This window comes from Prinia subflava, chromosome 32, assembly GCF_021018805.1.
Source record: "Prinia subflava isolate CZ2003 ecotype Zambia chromosome 32, Cam_Psub_1.2, whole genome shotgun sequence".
NCBI lineage: Eukaryota > Metazoa > Chordata > Aves > Passeriformes > Cisticolidae > Prinia > Prinia subflava.
Window position 1 is genome coordinate 587,378 of NC_086278.1, and position 25,585 is coordinate 612,962.

At 49.4% G+C, this 25,585-nt stretch overlaps 1 protein-coding gene across 4 annotated transcripts in view; it reads left to right on the top strand.

Annotated features, from left to right (window-relative positions):
• Positions 1–2,734: 2,734 nt before the first annotated feature.
• GFPT1 (glutamine--fructose-6-phosphate transaminase 1) overlaps positions 2,735–25,585 on the top strand; it is a 35,326-nt gene continuing 12,475 nt past the window's right edge. For 2 of the 4 annotated variants that reach the window (XM_063420785.1, XM_063420784.1), the window contains exons 1-14: positions 2,735–2,860; positions 11,551–11,658; positions 12,049–12,156; positions 13,529–13,654; positions 14,490–14,548; positions 15,560–15,694; positions 16,602–16,663; positions 17,334–17,413; positions 18,318–18,371; positions 20,952–21,057; positions 22,021–22,184; positions 22,672–22,767; positions 23,043–23,140; positions 24,192–24,312. In XM_063420785.1, the coding sequence (XP_063276855.1) occupies positions 2,854–2,860; positions 11,551–11,658; positions 12,049–12,156; positions 13,529–13,654; positions 14,490–14,548; positions 15,560–15,694; positions 16,602–16,663; positions 17,334–17,413; positions 18,318–18,371; positions 20,952–21,057; positions 22,021–22,184; positions 22,672–22,767; positions 23,043–23,140; positions 24,192–24,312 (1,324 nt within the window). In that variant the 5' untranslated portion in view covers positions 2,735–2,853. The remainder of the gene's footprint in view (positions 2,861–11,550; positions 11,659–12,048; positions 12,157–13,528; positions 13,655–14,489; positions 14,549–15,559; positions 15,695–16,601; positions 16,664–17,333; positions 17,414–18,317; positions 18,372–20,951; positions 21,058–22,020; positions 22,185–22,671; positions 22,768–23,042; positions 23,141–24,191; positions 24,313–25,585) is intronic. The other 2 variants (XM_063420787.1, XM_063420786.1) reach the window with 1 other exon arrangement.

A 25,585-nucleotide genomic window follows, 5' to 3' on the forward strand; every position in this document is an offset into this window, starting at 1 on the left:
GCTCAGAAAACAGTGATGTGTTTCTGTATTTCATACAAAAACTTCAATATTGAAAAAAGAGAAGGCAGAGAAGTTCCTTGGCTTTTTTGTGCAATAGCAGTATTAAATGTTTATTCCCCCAGTTTGTGGGGCTGACAGGACTCTGCCCTTACTCTGTAAATGGGAGCTTCAGGAATGTTAACTTTATCAAGTCTTATTTAAAAGCTGCTGATTCCTATCAAATTTTTGTGTGTGAAAGATAACTTGTAACATCAACAACATCAACAGTTCATTTTGGAGGATGTAACACTGGCATGGCTTGTGGAAAGCTACCTCCTTGCTCATTACCACTGTGCAAACCATAGCAACAGAAACAAAAAATGTTTGTTATAAAAATCATATCTTCTAAAGTAAATGTTAGAAAAGAATGATCCTTATCAGCTTCAGTAGGTAGAGAGACTAATTAGCTCATTTAGCAATACAATGGTTCAGCCACCTTTAGTTTTCTGTTTAGACATGCAACAGCTGATGTCTCAGTGTAGTTGTCCAGCTTCAGGAGGACGGTGCACTGCTGGAAGGCACGGATTGCCTGTGCAGGGTGGCAGAGGGAAGGAGGGACTGTGTTTGTGTTTACTCCTGCTGTATCCTGTTTGCTCTCCGGCCTTTTCTTGGCTGCCTCTGCAGGGGGATGTGGCCGAGCAGGGCTCCTTCAGTCCTGCACACCATGGGAGAGAAGTATTTGCTGTTCTGACATTGAAATACATAAATGGGGCTCTGCAAGGAGCTGTGTTTACTTTTGTGTGTAGGAATGATTTCTTCCTGGTGCCTGGCTTTAGCAAATGGCTTTGTAACCAGGAATTCTGTTCCTTCATTGTGGTGCCACCGTGGAGCTGAGTTTGTGGTCCTCATTTGGCTTATGATCGGCTTGACAGTCTCCAGTGTGTTCCCCTCTTTCATGCCTTGCTAGTGTAATTGTTCCAGAGTCCCTAAACAGGATCAGTTCAGCTGGTGGAGAATCTCCTCTATAGCACCGCATCAGCATGTGGTAGCCATAAACTTCATAATACTTGGTATAAATTTGAAAAATAAATATTTCAGCTAAATATTTCTTCAGCTTTCAGGGAGAGTAATAACCCACAGTTGTTTGAATTACCCTCTCAGGATCTGGAAATCGGTGTGACATTACCATGTTTTCTCGTACTCTCTGATGAACTACACGGTGCCTGCACACTGCCTGATCAGTGTATTGATGACAGAATTCCCTGCTGCGGGGCAGAGAAGAAATGCCCGGGTGAGCTCGGAGGGGAGCCGCGCTGCTGTGCCTGCCTGCAGGGTGTGTGTTCTGCCCCTCACACCTTCCCAGGGCTCAGTGCTTCCCTGCTCACCTGCAAAATCGGCTCCCACCGTAGCGAGGCGCTCGCCTTCCTGCTGGAAATCAGGGTGTGAGGCCAGCCCCTGTCCAGCTCCACAAGTGACGAGGAGACAAAGCACTGAGAGCGGCAGGGGAGAGCACTGCCCCGCACGCTCCAGTCCCGGGATACCTGCCTTGGCCTGTCCCGGTGTGTCCTCGCTGTGGAACAAAGGCCGGGAGGGGCTGTGTCCTGGCTGCGGGCTTCTCGTGTTCCTGAGATCCTGAGATCCTGTTCACTGCTCTGTGTCCAGCCAGGTTCTGCAGCAAGTTCAAAACACACCCCATCCCGGTTCTTCGGTGTGTCCTGATGTTGTGGCTTGTTTTCTGTGCTTTTAAGGAAATATTTCTTGATTGACTTTTTAATGTAATATAAAGCTGAATGAATGGCATTTTTCTTAAGGCATTGCTCTCTTTCGTAGTCTTAGGCTTTTAATAAGTTTCCAAGCAGGGTTTGATGGGTGTGGCTGCAGACGGCATTACTGAGTTCTCCAGCTGTACGGATGTCATGCTTTGGTCAATTATACTGTCCCACTTTGCTTTGCAGATTCATGTTAATGGTTTCTTTCTCTTGCTTCTGAATGGGCGCTGTTGTAGAACAGCCAGAATAAGAAACCAGAGGCCAGGCCGCGTGGACGGGGGAAGGATGCAGCCCGTGTCACGGGGCTCTGGGAGCCTGACGGGGCCGCTTGTTCTCTGCCCTAGCCCGGAGCAGCCTTGGTTCGTCACCCGGCGATCTCCAGACGCTGAGTGCTGCGGAAAGGCCTGGGGATGATCCCGGGGCTGCTGCTCCTGCCTGGCTTCAGTGGGAATTACCGCGGGGGAACATCTCCGCTCCGCTGTCCGGGGCTGGAAATTACCGGGAAGGGTATGGGAACGAGCATACCCCGGTCTAGGGGCTGGGAATTCCCGAGAAGGGTCTGGGAACGAGCAATCCCTGGTCTGGGAGTGGGAATTCCCGGGAATGGTCTGCGAATGAGCATATCCCTGGCCGGGGTCGGCGGCGGTGCTCAGGGAGGGGGCCCATCCCCTCCGGTGCCTGGCAATTCAGGAGAAGGGTCTGAGAACGAGCAGCCCCTGGTCTGGGGTTGGGAATTCCGAGAAGGGTCTGAGAACGCGCAGCCCCCGGTCTGGGGTTGGGAATTCCGGAGAAGGGTCGGAGAAAGGGCTCCCCCCAGCCCGGGGCTGGGAATCACCGGGGCGCTCAGGGAACAGGCCCATCCCCGTGCCCCGGGGGTGTTTCCGCCGCCCGGTGCCCGTCCCCGCTTTGTCAGCCCGGCCGCCCCGGCGGCGGACGCGGCCCCGGCAGCGGCTGCCACGTCCCGGGCGCGGGCGGGCGGGGCGGCGGCGGCGCGGCCAATGGCGGGCGCGGGCCGGGGCGGGGCGGGCCGGGGCCTGCGCGGGGCCTGGCGCGAGGGGCGCGGCCCCGGCGGCAGAGACAGCGCGGCTGCGGACCGGGACGCGCCATGTGCGGTGAGCACCGGGCCGGGGGCACGGCAGGGCCCGCGCCGGCTCCGAGCGGGCGGGAGGAGCCTCCCGGGCGGGCGTTGTGTGGCCGCGGCGCGGACCCGGCCGGGCGGGGACGGAGGGCACCGCCGCCCCGGCTGTGGCGAGAGGCGGCCCGGCCCCGTTATCCGAATGCCGGCGCCGCGGGGAGGCGGCTCGCACCGTGTTAGTGACTTAAGGGGCGAATTGTCCCCAGACTTAGGGGATGTGGCGGCAGCGGACAAAGGGCTGGTGCCCCGGTTGTGCGAGCCCTGCAGCAGCGGGCGGTTTGCGCCCTGTGCCGGTGGGGTGGGCTCGGTGCTGCCGGGGACTCCCTGCCCGAGGCCGGGGGAATCCCGCTGTGCCTCAGGGGAGCCCCGGCTCGGGTGAGAAGGGGCGCTCCGCTGGCTCCCAGCCGTGGCTGTGGTCCTATCGGAGTCACCACTCCCAGCCTGGGTGCCAGCGGTGGTGGTGTTTTTTAGGCGTTACAGTTCCCGATAATTTGTTTGCCACAGGTCGGTCCGGGTTGGCTCGGGGTTGACTCGGGACAGAGGGGCCGTGGGTCCGGCCTGGCCCGGCTGTGCCGGGACCGTGCCCCGAGCGCGGCCCTAGCCCGGGGTGAGCTCGGGCCAGGGCTGGTTCTGGTTCTCCTCCGTGCCTTCCTCTGCTTCCCGTGACAATACAGCTACCCTGCCTCATCCTTTACACACAGGAATGTCATTTATCCTTTCTCTTCCTATCCCGTCGCCTTCATGTTTTTCCATGGAAATTTATGCAACACTGATCTGCTGGATTTTCCTGTTTTCTTTCCACACTATCTTCTTTTTTTCCCCCTGTATTTTTGTGTGCAATAATATGTTCTCAGCGAGATTGTGGGTTTTACACTTAATGTGCAAGTTGCCATTTCTCTCATTGTTTTTGTGGGATCCAACCAGCATTGCCTTCAAGCTGTCAAGCTGTGGAGAATCAGACTCATACCTCAGCTCATATTTAACACTGTGTTAATTCGTGTTAAAAGTAAAAAGTGGAGCAAAGCTAAGAATAGAAAGGATAATTATTATAAATAGCTTGCTGCAAGATTGGGGATGGTTTTGGTGCCTCTTACTTGCCTTATTTGAGGTTTAGCCTTTGAAATGTGCATTATTAGCATTCTGCTCTTTGTCTTTTCTGCCATGATAAGCCCTGAAAACACTGGACAGTTACTCAGTTGTGTTCAGGGTTTAACTTATTTCTGAAGTGAAGTTCTTCTTGGATATTGAAACATTTTATGGAAAGAGTGAGGAAAGCATTAGGGATTATTGTCTCGCTTGCTGAGCGTTGCTCTGGGAGTTGGGGATGTATCCTGGAGTGAGAGTGGCTGCTGGTTTGTCTGGAGCAGAGGGCCCCAATTTCCCAGGCTGCGGCAGCTGCAGGGCCTGGTTTGGTGTTTGAGCCCTCAGACACAACATTTCTGTCGTGGAAGTGTGAGTGGAGATGGGTAAGCATTGCTTTGTCCTGCCCTGCTGTCTGGTTGGTGCCCATCCATGTTCTGAGTTTTATCCAGTTCACTTCACACAGAAAGGTAGTTGTTAAGATGAGTTTTAAAAGAAATAAATATGACAATACTGCTGTTGTTACCTGAATTCTCAGATACCTCAGTCTGTGACACTGAAGGAAGAGCTTTAGCAGCTTCCAGACTGAAATTATCAACACGGTGTTTTCAGCCTGATGTTCAGGTTTATGACCTTACAAAACCCCATGATCTGATGGGCTTATGCTGCTGGACAGGTAAAGGAAGGGAGCCTCAAAGTCCAGTGCCTTGGTGCCTGCTATGAATACTGTTTAGATGTGCTGGGGTTTTTTTCTAATAATGTTAGTGAAAAAGAGGGTTTGTCCTTGGTTGTGTGTTAGACACTTGCAGTTTGAACACCTGGCTAGGTATGAGTTGGGTGTGCTTTGGTCCAAGTGCACCAAACCAGTTCAATGGCATCTGTGAAATAGTTCAGGAAACAGGTTTTTCAAGGGAGCCAGGCTCCATAGACCGTTCTGTAAATCAGTAAACCTTTCATATGCCATGACCGGTTTTAATGACAAAAAGGAATTGTTGAATTTAGGTCTTGGTTTACTACTGATTACTGAAGATAAAAATGGGTTTAGGAAAGACTTGAGTTTCTAGTTCTGGGATTACGTGTATGTCAGTGGAGACATTTCAGCCCTTCCACATCTGTCACACCTGTGTCTGCCTTGGAGTGGAGCGTGGAGCAGGGGCTGTGGCCCACAGTGAGTCCCTAGAATTGCTGCTCTGGTTGTTTACTCTGGGCAGTAAATCCTGCCCTTTCTAGCTGGAGAGGAAGCTGTGTGCGTGGGCAGCGAGAGAGGTGTCCAGTGGACAAATGTGTATCCCCACGGAGTGGATGTTCTTCTGTTTTGCTTTTTTCCCAGCCTGGAGGTGATGAATTGAGTGTCAGCTCTGCCCTGTGCAGCTCCCAGACACAACAATGACAGCAGCGAGCTTGGGCCTCACCTTGCGCTCCTCAGACTGGGCAGAAAAGGGGATATTTTGGCACTGGCACCTCCCTGAACTGCCGGGCAGCAGCAACAGGAGCTCCTCCAGTGGGGCTGAGCAGCAATTATGGGATAAAGGATTCCTTGGAATTGCCGGGTGGATATACTCATAACAAGGTCTATGGAAATGAGTTAAGTGTAACAGGAAAAAGAATTTGGAAGTAAACCCAGAGGGCTTTTTTAGTTTTGTAGGAAAAGGATTGCAAGAAGCAATTCTTAAATGTATCTTGGGACAGTAATTTACCTGGAAGGGGTGTTTCATTCCATTTGCCTGTGAATGTGCCATGAAATTAAGGAACCTGAGCTCCAAAGAAGTTCATAGGGAAAATAAAGTTCTCAGCTTTAGAAGTCAATAATGTCCGTTTGTTGAAAATGTTATTCTGTTAAAATTACCAACTCTTTATAGGGAATTCTTTACGTAGATGGTGTTAAGAAGGCCTAGGAGTTATACTTGAGTATTAAAAATCAGCTCATTAAAATGGGAGAGCTGAGTGTCAGAAGCAGCTGAATGCCTGTTCTAGTGTTTCCCCAGGTAAGGCATGTAAGGCAAACCTGCAAGAAAGGAAATGTTTTATATTCTAGATTATATTGTTCAAGGCATTTCACTTGAGAGAAATGCATAGAGAACTTATTACTATGGATCTTAGTATGATTCAAGAATTGTCTGATAAGCTGACGTGCTTTGAATTGGTCTTTCCAGTGCACACCTGCAAAGTCCTGTGTCAGGTTGGTAGCTGAAATGTTTTATTATGCTGTGAAGTGTCACTGCTGTTCTAATTCTGAATTGCATTGGTGTCTGGTCCTGAGGTGTGTCAGTGTGTTCCAGACACGGGTGTTATGTTTTCTGAGGCTGCCAGGTAGGAATTCCTGCAGTGTCCTTGCTGCTCTCCTCTTGTAGCTGGGAATTCACAATTACAGACAGTGCTGGATGAGAAGGAAGTTCTCAGGGTTGGTTTTTTTGTTACGTGTATTTCACCTTGAACAATGCCAGCTCAGGGCTCGTCAAGGCAGGGTGATTAAATGTCATTACAGATCCTGGTTTTCTGGGGTGCTTCCTCTTGCTGGCTCGTTCTGCAGTGTTACAGAGGGCAGGTGTGACGTTATTGCTGAAAGCATTGTGTGGAAGGGCATCTAAATATGCACTCAAACCAAAACTCCTTTCTCGGGTCTGCTGGGGACCTGAAACTCATGGTGGGCTGGTTTGGGGAACATTCTGCTCAAAGTTTGTGCATTTTCAGCACCTGGCATCCAGGGCTGTGGTGCACCATGTGGGACCCTGATGGAACTCCTTGGATTTGCCTTGGGATTCCATCAGAAACAATGTTTCCATTGAGTAATTTCAAAGAACTGTCACTTTGAGGGAGGAATTGTCACTCCTGAGAGGGCTCCTGACAAAGCTCTGTGCACTTGATGTCTTTTCATGTCTCGAGCTGTTGATTGATTTGAATATCAGCTCAGGGAGGGAGAGAGCAAGGCTTGAACAGGGCACTGTGGCTCAGAGGAAAATGTGTCTGATGTGTGAGAGAGGCTTTTTCTGGGCTGAGCTGGGATGTAGAGTTGTGTGTTCTGTGTGTTGCCTCAGCTGCCTTCTGTGGCTGCATGAAGTGACCCTTTGTTCACTTGGTCTGAGTAAAAGGAGGATTTTTCTTGAAGGGACATTGTGTCACCCGGGCGCTGTGGGGATCCTCACTGCACAGTGACACACGTGAGACCCGCAGCTCGAGGTCTCATTCCAGAGAAAACTTCTCTCTTCAGTGCCCTGTGGGTGACTGCTGGGAGAAGGAAACATTTTTCAGAAATACTCTTGGATCAGTGAAGTATCAAGAGCACTTTGCATCTATTTTTCCTCGTCAGTGTTTCTGTCATGGGCAGTGGAACTGTACTTAAAATTGGAAGTGGTTACAAGGTGTGATTGCTCAGATATTCCTGAATGATCTGGTAGTTAAGAGACAGTAAAAAGGCTGTTTTCTACATGGGGATTCAAACTTTCCTGACTATGAAGAATTACATCATTACAGGATGTTTGTAAAGGGGAAAATAAAGCACATTTGTAAATATTTCCAATAAATGAAGTTTATTAACACATAGTTCATTCTGATAAGTATCACAAATGGGTGATAAGCCTTCAAATATTGGATTTTAGCCTGCAGATTAGTAAGTCATGCATTTAGGAAGACTTGTGTTCTTTTACAGCAGCCTTATTGTCTCAGTTTTTACTTTAATGATGCATCATTTATGCATATTCTATTTTTATTTCATTTTTCCTGTTTTCTCCAAGGTGAGTTTTAAACTTCCCTGTCTTACTTGCCTTCTCATTTGTAGAATGTGTTGCTCACAAATGAGTTCTTAGAATTTGATTTTCCCAGTGGCATTTCCATTATCATTCTAGCTATTTTCCTCTCAGGATTTAAAAGCTGAATTGAATCAAAACTGAATCTCCCAGGATCTGTTTTTTGGAAGAGCATGTCCATACTTGACAGCATTAACTCTGTGTTTGCATTTCTTCTGTTTTCTTTAATTTTCGTAGTCTCTGTTTTCTGAGAAGCACCGAATTCCTTGGGTTGTTTTTTTGGGGAGGGTTAGGGTTTTTTTCATGGCATACTTAGTCTTGAATTCATTTTTTTTCCACAGACCTCATGAATAATCTTAATATAATTATGCTGTAATTAATAGCTGTTTTCGGTGCCTGAGACAAATGCCAAGTTGGCGCCTTTCTGGATGGGTGTTTAATGTTTGCAGTACAGGCAGGGATAAACACTGGTTTTTCCCTCTCCTCCCAGCTGGGCCACCTGTCCCTGTGGGGAGGCCACTGCCACTTAGTGCCTGTTTTGTTGTACACTGCCAGCGTTTGGGAGCTGGGACAAGGAGTCAGGGTTTGGGCTGTTGGTTGGGTTTTTTTTAGTTCAGGTGTGGCTGAACTTGCTGAAATCTGTGGAGAAAACAACTTCTCATGTCACTGTCTGTTTTGGGTTCAGATTTAACGGAGGTATCCAAAGTCAACCCTTCTGGAGGGAGCCAGTTTTTGGTTCAGAATAAGCTTCAGTCCTTCTGCCAGAAGCCATCCCGTGGTCACAGAGCATTCCCTGACACCCTTTATTTTATCCCTGCCATCCCTGGATCCCAGTCCATTCCCTCACACCCCTCATCCCTGGATCCCAGTCCATTCCCTCACACTCCTCATCCCTGCCATCCCTGGATCCCAGTCCATTCCTTCACACTTCTCATCCCTGGATCCCAGTCCATTCCCTCACACTCCTCATCCCTGCCATCCCTGGATCCCAGTCCATTCCTTCACACCTTTCATCCCTGGATCCCAGTCCATTCCCTCACACTCCTCATCCCTGCCATCCCTGGATCCCAGTCCATTCCCTCACACTCCTCATCCCTGGATCCCAGTCCATTCCCTCACACCCTTTGGACATGCTTCTCCCTGCCTAGGCTGGAGACACAGCCTGGCTGAGCCAGGTGTGATGTGGCAGAGCACACAAAGTGAGTTTGGTGTTCTCTGCTTCCCCTGCACCTCCCCTGGAGTTCTCCCCTCTTGGCATGTTCCACAGGTGTCCCATGCTCCCTCCCCAGCCTTTCCCTGCAGTCTGTCCCGTCCGTGTCCCGGCCATGCCCTGCTGGGAGGAAGGCCCTGTCTGTGCTCCATCAATGGGGCCCTTGTGCCTCTCACGCTGGTGCTGTTCTGTGGGAAGGATGTGCAGGAGCCAGGCTGGCCGCAGCAAAAGGAATTCAGTGCTCACATCCCAGTGCACCTCAGCACTGCTCGTGGCTCCCTGTTTGTGATCCCGCTGGGGTGGCCTTTGGTGCTGTGCCCTGGAGTGACTTCCCGGGTGGTTGTCCCATGGCAGGGGACCTGAAATGCCACTGAGGGGTGCAGGGCTTGTAGGTGCCTCTGGAGAGCTCCATGGAGGGCCCAGCAGCATCAGAGCGAGGTGTGAGGCTCCAAGGGATTGGGTGGGAATGGGATCCGAGGTACATAAAACTCAGAGGGGTACAACTCAAATGGTTTGGCTAATTTGGAAAAGTGTAAGCAGCGTTCATGAGCCATAGTTACTCAGGTTGGCCTTGGTTCTGGAGTCTCTGGAGTAGCTGTACTTTGGATGGTGTCAGGGACAGCCCAGCTGCCTTTGGAGGAGTTCCCACGTGCTGGTTCTCTGCTTTGTGGTGCATTTGTTTTGTGTGTGGCTCTGCCTCTGCTCTGGGTGTCTGCACAAGGAAAGGGCCTGCTCCCACTCCTGCTAACAAAGCGATCTGCTCTGTGCTCCTTCCTGCTGTAAAACCTGCAAGCCATTTAAGGGTTTGAGGCATCCAGGATATAGCTCTGAAACATGCTGTCCTTCAGCTGCTTGGAGTCAGCTCAGGTGGAACAGGGAGGCTGCTGTATGTCTGAAGTTGGCAGTTTTTAGAAACAGAGGGAACAAAGTACTCAAATTGGAAAACTTTTTTTTTGTGGGGTGGGGTTTTGTTTGTTTGTTTTTGGGTTGTTGGTTATTTTTGTTCTGGTTTTTTTCCCAGAAGGATGGTGTGGGGTGAGGGTTTGGACATGGAGAGCATGGGACAAAGCATCCTTCAGAGGTTTGGAGCACAGCAGAGGTGGTTCCTTCCTCTCAGGGGTTTGTTTGCTGCACCATGAGCTGTGGATAGGGAGGTTTGTGCAGAAGGAGCTCACCCTGTCCATGGAGTTACTGGATTCAACACTCAGGTTGAACAGAACAGCAGCAGCCCTGTGTGCCCTGTTGGTTTGGGATGTCAGGAGCAATGGAAATGGAACTGTGAATTTTTATAAATTTGGTCTTGATAATCTTACAGGTGGTTTGGGGTAATGAAGGCAGAAGCTTAAGAAACAAAGTGAAAAGCTCCTTTTCATTTTTTTTCCTTCATCTGACTAGGATTAAGAAAGAGGGACACTTGAATGTCCATCTGATTTTTTTCCAGCAGTATGGAAGAAAATCAGCAAGTTGTGGTGTTCTCTGTTGGCAGCACAGCTGTGGGAAGATGTAACTTTGAACGGGAATGGGAAGCTGAGGACAAACTTATCCTGACACCTGTCCATGGTCCCTCAACATTGAGCAGCCCATACTTCTACTTATAAAATAAAGACATCGACAGACTTTGAATTATTTAGTTTAGTTCCAAAACACAAACAGCTTAAGAGTGCAGTTTTTCAAATGTTCTGTGAGTAAACGTAAGGATTTATGTTCCAAAAGCCACCTTGGGAGTAAAACTCTATGAATAAAAGTTTGGGAGCTGCATGGCAGCACCCTCAGGAAAATATCAAAGATTTGGGACGTGTTTAAAAGGGCTTTGTGTCTGTATATGTCTGACTGAATTTCATTATTTTCCAGAGGGTTTGATAAAGTTTCTTAAATTACAAACCTGGAATTCACAGTCAGTTACACAGATAGATGTTTGTGTGAAACTGGACTTGCTTTTACTCCACACAGATTATTTTCTCCTTTCAAATGTCACTAGGTGAAGCTATAGGTTTTGATGGATATTTGTAGCATCCAGTAAATGTCTTCTCATCCTGCTGCTCCATGGTGGCACCAAGGAGAATTGTTCTGAGCCAGAGCTGGCATTCAAAATTGAGGAATTTGTGTAAAAAGAGAAGCAACAATTCCTCTTCCTTTGAAACCTACAGGAAAAAGAGAGCTCCATTAGTTTGGGAGTCTTAGTTTGCATGAGTGAAAATATTTTTTTCTTAGTGAGTCTGTGGGAGGGACTTGGAATAAGCTATTCCTCCAAGAGAAGGAGGAAGAACTCCTTTCCCTGATGGTTCTTCAGCTCCGTGTGAGGGAACCTCCACTTGTTCACCTGCAGGGATGAATTTCCTGTGCCCTGTGTTGTCTCCTGACAGCTTATCCTGTTGCATAGATCCACCTTACATGGAAATTCCTTCTCCCATCCTGCCCAGGCCTATCCTGCTCAGTTGCTATCAGTGTTCTTGGGTAGTTTTAATCTCTTGACTGTCAGTGATGTCTCTGTTGAGCCTTGGTTATAGCAGGCAGAGCTGGGAGTGCAGTGGGAGCTTCCCGCAGGCACAGACTGCTGGAGTGGGAACCTGGTGCTCACACAGAGCTTCCCCAGCTGTGCTTTTGGTGTAAGATAATTCTCTTTTCCCCATACAGGCATCTTTGCTTACCTGAACTACCATGTTCCCCGGACAAGACGGGAGATCCTGGAGACCCTCATCAAGGGGCTGCAGCGCCTGGAGTACCGGGGCTATGACTCTGCAGGTAACTCTCTCTGAACTCTTTTGGGAATTTGGGCTTTAAGTGATGGTTGTCCTGGTCCTGTCACCATTCCTGGTGAATGGTTTCTCCCACCTTCTGCTTTAGAAGAAAGCTGGAACACAAACTGGATGTGCCTGTGGTCAGAGGTTAACATCAATATACAGATTTCTGTAAGCATTCTTAATGTTTTGTTTTATTCTCCTAAAGCTTTAAAAATACTGGCAAGATGACAAAGGGAAAACTTATCTAAGGGGTTTCTTGCGTTTATGCAACAGGCCAGCTTTTGGAGAAAGGGCTCAGGAGGAATCCAAAAGGGAAGAATTTGTTTACATTAAATATTGTAATAACTTCTGCACCTGACCCTCTTTATGCACATTGCACGGTGGTGTTTAGGTGTGGGACTGGACGGCGGAAATGACAAGGACTGGGAAGCCAATGCTTGCAAAATCCACATTATCAAGCAGACGGGGAAAGTAAAGGCTCTGGATGAAGAGGTTCACAGTATGTATCTCCCTTTCCTCCTTTCCCTTGAGATGTCCTCTCACCTCGTTTGTGTTTTGAGTATCACCTGTTTTACCCACAAACATGAATTTCCAAGCAACTTGTGTAAAGAGCAAGAGGTGTTAGTGCTCAGGGATGAACTGTGAAGAGCCTGGTGATCCTGTGATTGTTGGTGTGAAGTTACAGAGAAATCCTGATTTTTTCAAGACAAATGAGTGGCATCCTACTAAAGTAAAATAGACCTGAAATACATCGTGGAAAACAGACAAGAAAAATTCCAAAACAAACAACCAAAAATCTCCTTGAGCTCCAGCTAGAGGAATTAGCAGGAGATAATTATCAAGACCTAGAGCTTGGGCAGAAGGAGAAATGTTGTAGGACCCTCCCCAGCTGGGTTTTAAATATTCCCTTGTAAAGCTCATCCCAGCTGGAGCCGTCCCTGCTGCGGGCCTGGGCTCTGCAGTGGCTTCAGGAGGGCACTGGTGTGTGTCACTGTCACAGTGATGGGACTGCAGACACCAAGGGCTTCTGCATCTCTTTCTGCCTCTTGCTGTTCCCTTTTTTTAAACCTTAATTCATTTAATCTGAGCTCAATGCAAAGATGCACAAAGTTGTTGGAAGTGGAATACAGACTGTCTGAGGGCAGGGAGATGCTTTTCAGAGCAGTCAGGATCTCAGCTTCACATTCAGAAGCTGCCGTATTGGTGTAATTCAAGTCTTTTTAACCCATTCTTGTGTTCACCTGAGGCACAGTGTGCTGAGTGTCCCGGAGGGAGGTGGGTTGGTCTAATTTTAGTGTAAACCAGGAGCCAAAAAGCCCAGACAAGGTGGGGTGTGTGGTACAGAAATTGGAGATGGACAGAGGACTTTCTGAAGGGAGGTTTACCTGCTCAAGAAAGTGTCAGGATACACAGTTTTAAGGAGATTGTGGAAACACTTGTGGAGTAAGAGGGGTATATTTTTCCAAAAAAATATTCGTGCTCGTGGTAGACTTTGGAGAGGCGGGGGTTTGGGGATGCATGAGTAACTCTGGTGGTGTGCGGGGCTGGCTCAGGTGACAGGACAGCAGGGAGCACCCCTGACGGACAGCTCAGGGTTGGAGTCTTCTTTAAAGGCTTTTTGTTTGGGCAGAGTGAGGAATGCAGGGCTGTTTTCTGTATGCACCTGCCCTGGCCTGAAACCCCTTGAGGTTTTGGTCAGCCTTTGATGATCCTAAAGGTCTTTTCCAACCTTGACAACTCTGGGATTCTGTGTCCTGTGGGATTTGCTGGCCCTGTCAGCATTGCTGTCCTGTAGTCCCTGAGGCCTGGTGAGACTCACAGCCTGACCTGGCATATGGACAACCTCTCAGGACTAAAACTTTCTCCTGCAGAGCAACAGGACATGGACCTGGACATCGAGTTTGACGTTCACCTGGGGATCGCCCACACGCGCTGGGCCACGCACGGGGAGCCCAACCCTGTCAACACCCACCCGCAGCGCTCCGACAAGAACAATGGTCAGTGTTCCCCAGCATTCTCAGCAGCTCCTGGGGCCTCTGGGAGAGCCTCTGCCTCCTCCATGTCCCGGGAGGGCTGCTGGACACAGGCACTGGGTCCATTCAGGCTATGGTGCTGAGCGCAGTTGTGGTGAAGCCCCAGGGCTTGGACTCGGGTTCCATCCACGGGGAGTGTTCCCTGCAGGGAGGGGTCCCAGGAAGGGTTGGGGTGGGTGCCCAGGGCTTGGATGGTTGCATAGGCATGGAACAAGGAGGAGAAGGAAATGGGATGGCTGTTCTTTGGAATGGAATTTTGTAAGCTTTTTTTTCACTAATCCCTATAGGGAAAAGGGTTGGTGTGCCTGGGGCTGTCATAGCCTGGGGCTGTCATAGCCTGGGGCTGTCATAGCCTGGGGCTGTCATAGCCTGGGGCTGTCATAGCCTGGGGCTGTCATAGCCTGGGGCTGTCATAGCCTGGGGCTGTCATAGCCTGGGGCTGTCATAGCCTGGGGCTGTCATAGCCTGGGGCTGTCATGGTGGTCTGTGCTGGGTGTGGCTGCCCAGGGGACAGCAGTGCTCAGCTGGCAGCAGCAGCAGCGTGCAGTTCATTGCTCCCAGCAGGGTGGAAGCTCAGGTGCCTCCACAGGCTTTGCAGGGTCTGGGTGGCCTTGGTACCACCCACGTCACTGTTATCCCCCCCATTCCCAGCCATGCCAGGGGGACAGAACAGAGAATGGCACCAGGAGGGGAAATGTGCTTTATTCTGCCGAGGGCCTGTCCCACAGTGACATGAGTGGGCTCTGCTGCCAGGCTGGGGCTGGCACGGGGCTGAGCAGGGCCTTTCCTCTGTCCCCAGAGTTCATAGTCATCCACAACGGCATCATCACCAACTACAAGGACCTGCAGAAATTCCTGGTGAGTGACCCCTTGGAGGCGAGACCCTCCCTCCTTTCTCACTCCCCTTTGCTCTCACACCCTTCCCAGCTCACTCCCCCTCTTGTATTCTCACTCTCACTTTCCCATTTACATTCCCACTCTTCCATTCCTTCACTCATGTTGTTCCACTCACTTCTCACAGTGATTTCCCCACTCACATTACCTCTCACCTCCATTCATCTTCCCCCACTCATATTTTTGCACTCCCACCCATATTTGCACTCACTCCTTCCCTTACACTCACAGAATCTCCTACTGTGAGCACATTCTCACATTTACATCCCCCATGCCCTCCTTACCTCACTCCCACTCATATTCTGACATTCACACTCACCACCCTGCTCACACCCCACACTTTCCACTGCCTCCTCCTCCTCTCCCACTCGTTCTCCCACTGAGACTTTCCCACTCAGACCCCTCCCTGTGTCCCTCCCACCCTGACTCTCCCTCTCACATTCTCACACGCACTCCTTCACTCTCACACTCCTCCACTCCCTTCACACTCTCACTCGCTGCCCTCTCCTCTTCTCCTCACATTCTTGCAATTTAAAAGGCAGGAAGGATGGAAGGAAAGTGTGAGAAGAGGAGAAAAAGAAGGAAAAAGGAAAAGCAGGAAGGTAGAAGGAAGAGGAAAAGCAGAGTGAAGGATGGGAAAAAAAAAGAGGGAGAAAAGAGTAAGAACAACTGCAGTATGGGAGGGTAAAAAGGAAGGAAAGGAGAGGTGGGAAAGAAAAGGAAGAGCAGGAAAAAGGAAAGGCAAGAAAAAGGGAAGGAAAAAGGAATGATAAAGGAGGAAGGCAGGAGCAAAGAAAAGAAAAAGCATGAGAAAAAGAAGGAAGAAAAAGTTAAAGGCAAGTTGAAGGAAAGGGAGTAGTAAAAACAAAGGACAGATGGGAAGGAAGGAAAAGTCAGGAGGCAGGGAAGGATGAGGGCGTAGCAAGGTGGAAGGGAGGGCAGAGGGCAGGTCACCCACACCGGCTGTCCTTGCAGGAGAGCAAGGGCTACGACTTCGAGTCAGAGACGGACACAGAGAGCATTGTCAAGCTGGTCAAGTACATGTACGACAACCGTGACAGCGACGACATCAGCTTCTCCACGCTGGTGGAGAGGGTCATCCAGCAGCTGGTAAAGTGGGGGGCACGGGGGCAGCTGGGGGTGGGCACAGTGGTACACACACCTAGGAGCAACCCCTGCACCCCAGTGCTGCCAGGGCGCTGCAGCACCAGCCATGCCACTGCTGCAGGATCTCTGGGGCACATGATTTTGTCTCTCCTGCCTCCGACTGTTCATCTCAGGTGTACATTTGGTTTTCTTGAACATTTGTCAGTATTCATCTGGGAAATGTCTCGGTCTTTGGGCATGGCAGCACCTGGAGACTGCCAGCCCCTGCCTGGAGTGGTGGGAGCAGGGAGGGAGCCGGCCTGGGAGAGTCCGTGCTGCTTCCAGTTCTTCCCAAAGCTCCATCCGGGATTGCTGCTGACCCCTGGTGGGAGCTCCGCGAAGCCTCTGCCTCTACTGAGTGGTTGTGTGCAGGAGCAGGATCCACCACAGTTCACCTCTCACCCCACAGCACCTGGTTCAGCTGAGTTTTGAGTGGTTTACCTGCTAGGAGCTGTTGTAGGAACAAGCCAAGAACTCGTGTTGCTGGCAGGTTGTGGCACCTCACCTGAGCAGACACCCTGAAGTTTTAATGCTTCTTTTAGCAGATCTTTGCCTCTGCGGGTCCCCTCACTTCACCCTGAGCTAAAGCAGAAGCCATTTGGATAACCAGGGGAGTCTGAGTGTCTCTCTGGGGGTTCAGGAGACTCATTCTGTGGTTGAGGATGCGCTGCCAGGCTCAGGGGAGGGACATCCTTCCAGGATGGGGGGCCTGGAGCTACAGGCGCTTCTGGAAACATCTGTGAAACCTCTTTGGTGTCTCTTCTGTGTCCACAGAAACACAGGAGAGCTTTTTTTTTTTCTGTGCTGGGAACACTGAAATAGTGCCCGGGCCTCAGCTGAAGGGATAAACAGTTTGTTTTTCTTGTTGCAGGAAGGTGCTTTTGCCCTTGTGTTCAAGAGTGTTCATTACCCTGGGCAGGCAGTTGGTACCAGGTGAGTGTTGTTGTGGGAAGGAACATTCTTGCACCCTGTCTGTCACTTGTTTTTGTACCCCCAAGTTAGAAGACAGAGTAGAGATCATTCTCATCACGCTGTATATGCTGGGGAGAGGGTGGTTGTTTTTAATTTCCTTTCTCTTGTTTTCCATCTATCATAACAGAAAGTTCCCAGAAATATTTTGGAAATTTCTTACTGAGCACCTGTACCACACCTGTATCCTCTGGTTATGATTTGAAAGGAGATGATTTTACCTTTTTCTTTGTGCTTGCCCTTGTGACAGCACTTGGACAAGTCCTCCACTTGGCCTTTGGAATCTGGGCCAGCCTCGTGTTCAGGTTTTCTATCCCACTTTTTAAACACCAGCATCGGTTGGGGTGGTTTCACCAGGGTTGAACTTCAGTGCCAAAACCTGTCTGTAGGTATGTACAGTGAGGAACAGTCCCTGGTTCAGGTGTGCAGTGACTCTTGAGAAGTTTGTCTAACCCTGATGCAGGTTCCTCATGTCCTTGTGGTTTTTGTCCCGCGATCCTTTCCGTGTTTACAGCAGCTGCTCTGGGAGGCTCTGGCTGTGCCCTGGTGCAGCTGAGCTGCTGCTGGGGGGCAGAACTGCTGGGTGGGGCGTAGGAGTGTCCCCAGTGCTGAGGCTGTCCCTGTGTCCCTGCAGGCGAGGCAGCCCCCTGCTCATCGGCGTGCGCAGCGAGCACAAGCTCTCCACCGACCACATCCCCATCCTGTACCGCACAGGTGAGTGGGCAGCAGCTCCCCTCGGGCTGTGTGCTCTGAAATACAGCTTCCAGCTGGAAATTGGAAATGGAGTCATTGTTAGAGACCTTTTTTTAAAAGCAAATTTTTAACCACACATTCTGCACACCGAGTTGGCCTCTAGTGTTGTAATCAAAGCTTTAATGTCCAGTTGCTGCAAGGAGAACACATCTTAGTGTGGTAGAATAAAGTCTAGTCATGGAATGGTTTGGGTTAGAAGGAACCTTAAAGCTCATCTTGGTCCAACACCCCTGCCATGGGTAGGGGCACCTTCCACTGTCCAGGGTGCTCCAAACCCCTTCCAACCTGGCCTTGGACACTCCCAAGGGTGTTGGAATAGTTCAGTATAATAAATTAAACAGTACAGTTAAACTGAAGTCTCTATTCTGTGTGTGGTGCATTGGCATTTGTGAGTCTGGTGGTTTTCAAGAACAAAGATGAGAGAGCTTTGCAGGCTGGAGCTGGGCACTGTCACAGACCTTGCCCTGCCAGCCCATGTCATTTTTAGATGCCTTGTGGGACAATGTCTGTTCATGTGGTGTGTCCATCCTGCTCTCACACGTGTGTGTTCTACCACCGCAGACATCCTTGAAAATGAAAAATGACTAAGAATGACTGTGTAATTCACTGTTGTCAGAGGGGTCTGAACCTGTTCAGTCCCTGGGACCTGGGCTTGTGTTCTTAGCAGTGCAGGGATCCAAGCAATTGCTCTCCTGTCCTGCTGCTTCCTAACAATAACTGCTGATCCCCTGCTGCAAGAACCAGTCCCAGAAGCTTTGCCTTTGGATTGAATGATTAGCAGAAATGTTAATGTATTTGTGTAACACTGTATTTTTTACTGATTATCTCAAGTTTGGTTTGGTTTTTTTTCCAATTGCACTTTCAGCTGTACAATCTATGGATCATTCTTTTGATGGAATATCCATAAAAATGGAGGAAGGTGCCGACCAGAGAAAAAACTAACCCTTGAAATTTCAGGCAAATCTTCTAGTTCCTTAGGAAAGGAATCATAAATGGGATCAAGATGCATTGTCTTTTTAATATGTGGTTATTGCTTTCCGTGTAGTGTAGCGAAACACATGGGAGAATCAAAATTCCTTCTTGATCAGAAACACCATGAGCAACACACAGGAAAATCCACCCATCCCATTTCAAATATTGGGACATAATGCTCAGCATATGTGCAAAAACTGATGACAGTGCAGGTTGTACTGAGTGTTCCTGCAGCTCTGGCTACAGAAGCAAACAGTGAATTACCTTAAAAATAAACCTCACTAAAGCAGGAGGCTGCTACTAATCCTAATGCAAGCATTGCCCAAAATTCTTTCTGGAGTTTGGGTTGTCAGAGCTGTGTCCTCCCCCTGACCGTGGTGTGAGTCTGAGCTGCAGCCTCTGGTGGCAGCACTAAGGTTGGCCTGAGGCTGGGACTTCCTTCCCCGGTTCATTTATTGGGGAGAAGCATCTGTTACTCACTTGAAGTGCTTTAAAGGCCAGCCCATCACATGATGGGATGAACCAAGCTCATATCTGAAGCAGGAGAGCCCTTTTCTGTGAGGGGGAGGATCTGGTTGCTGGTGACTGTAAATAAATGGGATTCCACCCTCAGCAGAGGCTCAGTGGCCTCAGGCACTCCCTGGGTAAAATACCTGAGATCTCTCTTGCTGGAGGAAAAGCAGACCTGGGTTTGTTGGGAGGTGAACTGTGTTCTCTGCCAGGAGCTGGTTTACCTGACTCCAAACATCAGGTGAGATTTTGTTTTCTCTTTGCCCAGTGTACCTCTCTCTGTATAAAGCTTTTCAAGTAAAATTCTGTAGCCAGGTGAGTTCCCAGGGGCTCTGAGGACCCGAGTCCCTCAGCTCTCAGAGGCACTGAGGCTTTTCTGAGAAATTGCCCCCCCTGCCCATTTTTACTGTACCTGGGTTAATTCTCCATTCATTGGTGCAGAAGGGAAGAGATTAAAAGGTTCCTTCTGTGTTGCCTCTAAATTGTAGTAAATGAGGGGTTGGTGAAGTAGAGCAACAATCAGATTATTTATAGATAAATGGACAATCTGTGGACAAATCCACAGATGAAATGAAACCCATAACTAACTAATAATGCTCACTGCAACTCCCCAACCCAGCCTTGGTAATTGCACACACAGTGCATAAACACCCTCCAGTGCAGAATCTGTAATGCAGGAAAGCAATGCAACATAATAAAGCCAATGCAGGGAAATGCTCTATTTTGAGAAACCAAATTTGCATGTTCTGATCAGGTCTGGGTGCTTCTGTGGGGGAGTGGCCACTTACAGCTCTGTCCCTTCTCAGCACTAAATCAGTCTGTCCTGTTCCAACTCAACAAGAAAGGAATTGTTTTCCTCATTTACTGACTTGATAACTGAACTGGAAAGCTCTAAATCGCTGACTTAGTGGACCTTTTTCACTGAGTATCAACATGAAAGCAGTATTTTTCCTTTACATTTTCATCTGCGGAAGCGCAAATCAGAACACCACGAGCTCTACTTGCATCACTGAATCAGATCAGTATCTAGTAGGTGAAACAACATAAGGATTATGGAATAAATATAGAATGGAGTAACTTCAGTGTTACTGTTCTTCAGCAATAGTCCCATTTTGGGAGATAAGCTGATTAATCCACCCCCACCCTCCCCATACCCTGCACAATGACTGGCAAATAATATTGCTAGAGGCTGGTGCTGAGCAGTAGGTGTTGGGAGCCTCATCTGCATCCCTGATGAGCTTCACCACTGAGAAGCAGTTTGGAGGAGGTGGATGAGACAGTACTGGGAATTGCCAGAGTACTCCAGAAAGGATCCTTGGTGAAGTGCTGAACTTTTAGGACAGATTTTTCCAAAGCTGACTCTCAGTCCTGTGTCTTCCAGCACTCCTGGATACCTCCCTGGCAACAGCACAGGTCTGATTTTCTGATCAGGATGAGGTGGTTGTGTTTGGTAGTGCAGGAACAACACTGAGCTCTTAATCCTGGATTGCCTGAGCTGTCTGACCAGTGAGCTCAGCCAAACAGAAGTAGGTTTGGGTTCCACCTGCAGTGCTCAGGGGAGCAGGGTTGGGCACACAGGTGGCAGCTCTGGAAGAATTTCTGCAGTGCTGAGAGTAACAGACAAAGAGAGCAATGCTGCTCCATTTCTGGGGTCTCAGGAGAGTCTCACCAGAGAGGAACAGGGCAGGTTTAATGGGGAAATGTGGCTGCTCTTGAAGCACCTTGAATTCTCTGCTAGGGGAGCCACACAAAACTTCAATTTGGATTTTTCCTGTTACTTTCCTTTAAATTTCAAACTGCACTAGTAACACACTTGCAGACTTACTAAAAAGCAACAAAACCCTTGCGAGCGAACTAAGAATGGGCACAGCAGCACAAGTGCTGCTGTTCTTTTGCTGTGCCCAGCTGCAGGTATGAAAATAGTGCTTCATGTTGATACTGTTGCTTGGGGCCTCTGTTGGGTGTCACCTGTGCCCAGGTGTGTCACCGGGCAACCCCTGACCCTCCTGTCTCCTAGGGAAAGACAAGAAGGGAAGCTGCAACCTGTCTCGAGTGGACAGTACCACCTGCCTCTTCCCTGTGGAGGAGAAAGCTGTGGAATATTACTTTGCTTCTGATGCCAGGTAGGGTTTTCCAGCATCTCTGGTATATGTAGCAATATCCTGTTTAAAGCTCTCTTGAACAGGAGATGGGAAGGCTGTGGTTTCTTTGTGAATAAAGTAAATTGTGTGCATGTGGCCGTTACTTTACAAATACTAACCAAAACAGAGTTGCTGTGAAAGTAGTGAACACTGGGCTTGGAATAGAGTGTTACCATTCTTCAGGCTCATCTGTTGGTAAGATCCCCCAGTGATAGGAAACCTGAGAGAGTACTGACCTAAATTATCAGGACAGATGCTAATGATGAGGATAATTGTGTTGATTCTCCAGGGATCTCTGCACACATGCGGTTCCTTCATCATTGAAGGTGGCACATTGTAGTCCCAGAGGAGTGAGGAGAGACCAACTTGTCAGCAGCCTTAGCAGAGTTTTTGGGATTCTCTGGTTCAAGAGAAATGAGTGCTTGCTCCAGGAATGTAAAAATACCGCTGTGGTTGTCTTCTGCAGCTCTTTCCATCAGAGAATTGTGGAGATTCTCAGAACACCCTGATGTGTTCTGGTTTTAGAGCTTTTCAGTGACACTTCAGGGAGTGCTGCTGGGCAGATCTTGGGTGCCTAAACAGGGGACAAAGTGAAGTACAGGGAGGGACAATGGCTTATCCCTGGAAACACCAAGGAAGGAACCTGTTCCTGTGTTTGAGCAGCCTGCCTCAAACAAATCCCTGCTCTCCTGACCTCACAGCTCCAGACAGATCCCACTGCTGCACACGCTGCTTTGTCTGAGCAGTTCAGAGCTTCTCCTTAAAGCAGGCCCTGAAATCAGTAATGAGCCAGGTGGAAAAAATCCCGTTCCGTTGGCAGGGTGGAAATGCGCTTTACAGGAATGGCCTGATTTTAAAAGATGGGGAGATTCCTCTACCCCAGGGCTGCATGTGGGATGAGAGGCAGGGCTGCAGCAGGGTGTGATGTCCCCCGTGTCCCCACAGCGCCGTCATCGAGCACACCAACCGCGTGATCTTCCTGGAGGATGACGACGTGGCGGCCGTGGTGGACGGCCGTCTGTCCATCCACCGCGTCAAGCGCACGGCTGGCGACCACCCGGGCCGGGCCGTGCAGACCCTGCAGATGGAGCTGCAGCAGATCATGAAGGGTGAGAGCTGCTGCCTGGCACCTGGGGGGTGGGTGGAAGGACCTGGTGCCATCCATGCCCCCCTCGGTGCAGTCTGGAGCAAGGACAGAGGTCCCACAGCCTGGCCCAGTGCTGTATCACCCTCGTGGAGGAACAAGTCCTTCCATGTAATGGGACTTTCCCTGCAGTTGTTGGCACCTTACTGAGGAGAGCTGTGGGGCTGAGAGTTTTGCCTCCTGCTTGGAGCCATCTGCTCTTTCCAAGACTGATCCCTCACAGATTGCCAGTCTGGATCTACCCTTCACTGACACCTTCCAGAAACTTGAATCAAGCTCTCATCATGAGCTGATGTTTAGGCAGAAAAAGAAGTATTACTTTAATCATCTTTGGCTGGTCCAAGCTTTTTCCTACATACACAGGAAAAAAATTTAAATTACCAGGAGGTAGTTTAAAATTCAAGTTACCAGGAGGTAGTGTGTTCTGATTTATTTTCTGTCTTTCTTCATAGGTAACTTCAGCTCATTCATGCAGAAGGAAATATTTGAACAGCCAGAATCTGTTGTTAATACGATGAGAGGAAGGGTCAACTTTGATGACTACACTGGTAATTGAGCTTGAGCCTTCCTCACTCCTGACAGCTCAGTATCCAGCAGTTACCCGTGGTGGTTACAGGGGAGGAAGTGGGGGATGGAAACCTTGCTGGTGTGAGATGAAGCGTGTGTCAGAGTGCCTCCAGAATGCCATGTGCTGGTGGCAAGGTCCCATTTTATGATGGTTTTTTGCACAGTGGATGATGGAGATGGTAATGTGTTGTTAGCACCAGTGAGGGAACTTCTCTTACCTTGCCACCCTGATCTTCCTCCCTGATCTTGCTCGCAGTGAACCTGGGTGGGCTGAAGGACCACATCAAGGAGATCCAAAGGTGTCGGCGTTTGATCCTCATCGCCTGTGGCACGAGTTACCACGCAGGAGTGGCAGTGAGTGCTGGGCTCAGTGCCAGAATCAGAGTGGAGTGGGCTGCAGGGACCTTAAAGCTCACCCAGTGCCACCCCTGCCATGGGCAGGGACACTTCTCACTGTCTCAGGGTGGTCCCAGCCCCATCCAGCCTGGCCTTGGGCACTGCCAGGGATCCAGGGGCAGCCACAGCTTCTCTGGGCAGCCTGTGCCAGGGCTGCCCTCTCAGGGAAGAGTTTTGTCCTAATAATCTCATCAGTTTCAAGCCATTCCCATTTGTCCTGCCACTCCATCCCTTGTCCCAAGTCCCTGTCCAGGTCTCTTGGTCCCCCTTTAGGCACTGGAAGAGGCTCTGAGGCCTCCCTGGAGAGTGTATGGAGTGTGCCAAGCAGATTAAGGATTGATTTCAGGTTAGGGATTGATTCTTAATCAGGTTAAGAGTAAGCAAGTGCACAGAGGTGAATGAAGGAGGGCTGTTGTGAAAGCTGCAAACGCCAGACTCAGTTCAGAGGAGCAGCAGGAGGAAATAAAAGCTGATGAACCTGAACTTAGGGAAGTGGTTCCTGTGACCTCCATGGCTGTGGAAGGCTTTGGCAAATAAAAGCTGCTCTGTTAAAAAAGGCAACTGGCAGGGGAGGGGCGATGCAGGAGCAGAATGCAAACACTGCAGCAAGGCAGGGACTGCCAGGAGCCAGGATGGCTTGGCCTGGATGTGGGTGGTGGTTTGAGTTCTTTGGGCTGCAGTCTGATACACACACAGGACACTCAGCATTCCATAATTTATATGGAGGGTTATATAGTAAGTGAGACTTACTTAAGAGAAATCTCCATTTGAGGGAGGAGTTGGCCTCACAGGCTGGTGGTGGTGGTGCCAAGGCAAGGTTGATTCTCACAGGGGCTGTTGGTGACCTGGGTGTGGGCAATACTGAGTGAGCAAAGTGTAATCCAGCACTAATTCTCACAAGGGGTTTTAACAGTAATATTTTCCAGCATGTGGCAGCTAGAAAGCTTTTTTTGTGCAAACACTTATAAACATGATGTAATACCTGACTTCCTGCCCCTCCTTGTGCCAGACCCGCCAGGTGCTGGAAGAGCTGACTGAGTTACCTGTCATGGTGGAGCTGGCCAGTGACTTCCTGGACAGGAACACCCCTGTGTTCAGGGATGATGTCTGCTTCTTCCTCAGCCAGTCAGGTACAGGCTCCCCTCCCCAGCCCTCACTCCCTCCTACCCAAAATTGAGGCAGCAGGGCCCGTTTTGGTGCCTGTCTGTGGTGATGTGAGGGAGGACACTCAGATTCCAGGGGTGGGAGCACCAGGGAGGTTCTGCTCCCTTCCTCTGGAGCTGCTGCAGGGCTCCTGTGGCTGACAGGTGTAACAGGAGTTTTGTTTCCTTTCTCTGCATCACTCAGCACACTGCAGAGTGCTGCTGAGCTCGGGATGAAGGCAGCTCCACGGCTTCTTTGGAACAGTTTGAGTCTCTAGTTAAAGCACCACCATATGGTGGAGTGGAGCCACAGAAGAAATGAAACGCTCAGATGTGAATAACAAAAAATCCAACTAACTTGGAATGGAGTAGGAGATAAAAGGCACACTGAAGCATAAAAAGTTATATGAGATATTTCATATTTTTAATGACAACTGTGATACAAAACTTCATTTTTTCTCCTTAGTTGCATTTCAAGTTTTCATGACTGATCTTCAGCTGCGACACTAAAACCAGTCAGTACTTTGCCTCCACAGGTTAAAACACCCTTTTGGGAGCAATTTTTTTCTTCTCTGTAGTGATTTTTTTCTTTTCAGCACGAAGTATCTCAGAATATCCTCTCTGTGGGGGGCTCAGGATCAGGTTCTCCCTGGGTTTTTGAAGACAGGTTTTTGTGTTCCTTAGAGCCAGTCCTGTCCCAGCCTACAGGGAACACTCCTGAGGGCACACAAGGGGCTCTGTCCTTCCCTCAAGTGTTGGATGTGGCAAACTAACAAAGATTTTCCTGGAACCCCTGATCTTGTTCATCAGGCAGTGCAAACCTCAAGTAAACACTGAGCTCAAATACCTTGTTCCTCCTACCCATAAATCTGTTTTTAGAGTAGATTCCCACCCTGCACATCTGGCTTTGAGTGGAGCACTGTGCAGGACAGGTTTGGGCACTAAGGACAAAGGTACCGACCTCACTTGGAGTGTTTTGTTCTTTCCTGTCACCTTGCATGTGCAGGAGTGCTCAGAGCTGTGTCCTCTCAGGACTAAAGCAAACTGGTGACAGGAGCTGGAAGGCACAGCAGCTTCCATTCACAGCCCATCTAGAGCTCAGCCCATGAGCAGCTCAAGACATCCCTGAAATGTGTTTTTCCCCCATAACTCCCTGCCTAGATGAATTTTTATTAACCAGGAAAACGAATAAAGTTGATTTTTGTTAAAGGGATAACCCGTGAACTGCCTTTTTTTAAGCTGTAGCAGAACACTGGCTTTT